This window comes from Belonocnema kinseyi, chromosome 8 (genome assembly GCF_010883055.1).
Source record: "Belonocnema kinseyi isolate 2016_QV_RU_SX_M_011 chromosome 8, B_treatae_v1, whole genome shotgun sequence".
NCBI lineage: Eukaryota > Metazoa > Arthropoda > Insecta > Hymenoptera > Cynipidae > Belonocnema > Belonocnema kinseyi.
The window spans coordinates 43,995,272-43,997,587 of record NC_046664.1 but is presented as its reverse complement, the minus strand read 5'-3'; the positions used below and the strand labels follow the sequence as shown (position 1 = coordinate 43,997,587).

Sequence of the window (2,316 nt, the reverse complement as noted above, 5' to 3'; positions counted from 1 at the left end):
TGTTAGAATTACCCTTTTTGTTAGGGCATGTATACGCTCGAAGTTATAAACCGCAAGTGTTGGAGTCAAAAAAATTCGACTCAAGAGATAAATTTATATCTTCAAGACATAGAAACTTGTCTTCAAAACATGAATTAAAGTCTGGCTCCGTCTCAAAACTGAGACATGCTCAAGTAGACCTTTTCGACTTCATCATGTCTTCACTGAGGGCAATTCAAGTCGAACTCAAGTCGAAGAATTGTTATTCGGTCTTAACCTAAAATTGTTTAAAATGGTATAATTTTGAACATTTTCAAATTACTTAATTCTTTAAACGTTTCAAAAATTTTATATTTACAATTTATTGAACGTTTGTATAACAAATTTCTGAATCACATATTTTTCAAGCTGTAATTTAAACGTTTAAAATTCAAAAGAGTTCAACTTAAAGTGTTTTCATTTGAAGTTTAGTTTCTAGTACTTCAAATGAAAAAATTCTCATCTATATAAGAGTCCGAATTTTTAAATTTCAATGAACATGAATTTTTATTGCAAATCGGCAAGAATGACCATGCACTTTTTTCTTAATTGAAATAGCTCCACCCCCCTTATAATACTTGAAAGTAATTTAATTATAGATTCTTGTCAACGATTGGTGAAAATTGCTCGTACATATTCTTTCTTTGTTGTTTGTGATGACGTTTATAATCTTTTGAACTACGAAGAAGGTCTTCCACCCCATAGATTATTTTACTTTGATAACCCAAAAGATGAAGATTTCATAGGTGGAACTGTTATTTCTAATGGATCTTTCTCCAAAATCTTCTTTCTTGCAGTAAATATCTTGTGGGTATTAAAAAAAACTCGTGAGTTCTCCTTGAAAAATCATAATAATGGAAGATAAGTTTTAAAATCATGATTCATTATTTTTTCATAGGTATGATGGATTTTGGTGAGGTGGTTAATCATTTCATGTCTGGCACAATTGAAAGTTTTATTTATTTAGGACTCGCAGACGAATATATTGAGTTGCAAATGAAAATTTTAAGGTAATTTAAAGAAAACACAATGAAGTAATTTTAGTTTATTTGAATTACCATTCATTCATTGTCTGAACAGGCATTTACTAAGAAATATGCCACATTGAACAAAATTCACCATTTTTAGAACAAATTATCGAAATTTTGTAATATTTTGGATCAATTTTTTCCACGAGGCTGTTCTCATAAGAGACCCAAAGGTGATTATTATATCTGGCTCGAACTTTATCTATAATCTATTACTTTACTTTAATCTATAACTTTAAGTTGGCAATATTGCTCATTTTCGATTAAATGCTTATAAATATTACATAAATGGATGGCTTAAAATTTATCGAGTGGTCTAAGAAAAAATACAAAGTAACGGCCATATCTGGAGCGCAATTTTCGTATAAAAAAGGTTTAGAAATTTCTTGAGACTCTGTTTTACATTTCATTCAACTGGAACTCTGCGAAGGGCGGCTGGAATATTATGTGAAGCACTAGATGATTATGTTACAAATTTTTCGCAGTGAACCTAAAGTGAAAGAATAAATTAAATAATTTTCATGGGTTGAAATAAACGTATTGACAGTATATACTTTAGTTAATTATGTAAAACACTAAATAACAGTCAAGAGATTCAAGTTAGCGCATACCAATGTCGGAAATATCTGTAATGTTGGTCAGGATTAGGGCCTGTTAATAGCCGTTTACTCAAACAAATAAGAGTATAAATTGGGTTTTGCTCAATAATATTCAAAACTGATTGGCGCTTTTTTAAATTTCAATTGATATAAATGAACTATTACTTAAAAGTATTTATAAAATGTTTAAAAGTACTTCTTAATTTCTGAAAATTTAAAAATATTTTGCCTAAAAATTCTATAAATTTTCCAACATTTCTGAAAATCTTGATACTACAAATCAGGTGAATATTAAAATTTTTTGCAGAATATGTTATTTCATGATCTCACAAAAAATATCTTAGAGCTGAGTCCTGCGAATTGTAGATTGAAATTTTTTCTAAAATATGCTTCAAAATCGATAACTTTCAAATTTTTAAAATTCCGCTGAGCGTCTACAGCTAAATCGTTTAAAAGATGCTAAAATGTTTGCTATTTTTTTAGACTCATTGCACCTTCATAATGTTCGAAATTGTAACGTGAACTAGCAAATCAATTGTGCAAGGGAATTTCTATAAGAAGCAGTTGAAATAACTACGAGGGTAGTTCAATAAGTCCTTAGAATGAAGTATAAAAACAATTTTTTTTGGGTAAATTTTTTTTTATTTTTCAACATAATCTCCTTGGAGCTC

General features: G+C 29.0%; 1 protein-coding gene across 1 annotated transcript; it reads left to right on the top strand.

The window, feature by feature from the left end:
- Positions 1 to 194: 194 nt before the first annotated feature.
- On the top strand, positions 195 to 1,279 carry LOC117178463. The gene is made up of 4 exons (XM_033369890.1): positions 195 to 240; positions 618 to 845; positions 917 to 1,028; positions 1,147 to 1,279. Exons 1-4 carry the CDS (start codon positions 195 to 197, stop codon positions 1,277 to 1,279), a joined length of 519 nt encoding a protein of 172 aa, XP_033225781.1.
- Positions 1,280 to 2,316: the final 1,037 nt, after the last annotated feature.

Excerpts from the sequence above, each read along its gene's own strand:
- LOC117178463 (XM_033369890.1), top strand. The coding sequence starts at position 195 with ATGTCTTCACTGAGGGCAATTCAAGTCGAACTCAAGTCGAAGAATT. Across the intron at positions 241-617 it reads CGAACTCAAGTCGAAGAATT|ATTCTTGTCAACGATTGGTG; the intron begins GTTATTCGGTCT and ends ATTTAATTATAG. Across the intron at positions 1,029-1,146 it reads TTGCAAATGAAAATTTTAAG|AACAAATTATCGAAATTTTG; the intron begins GTAATTTAAAGA and ends CACCATTTTTAG.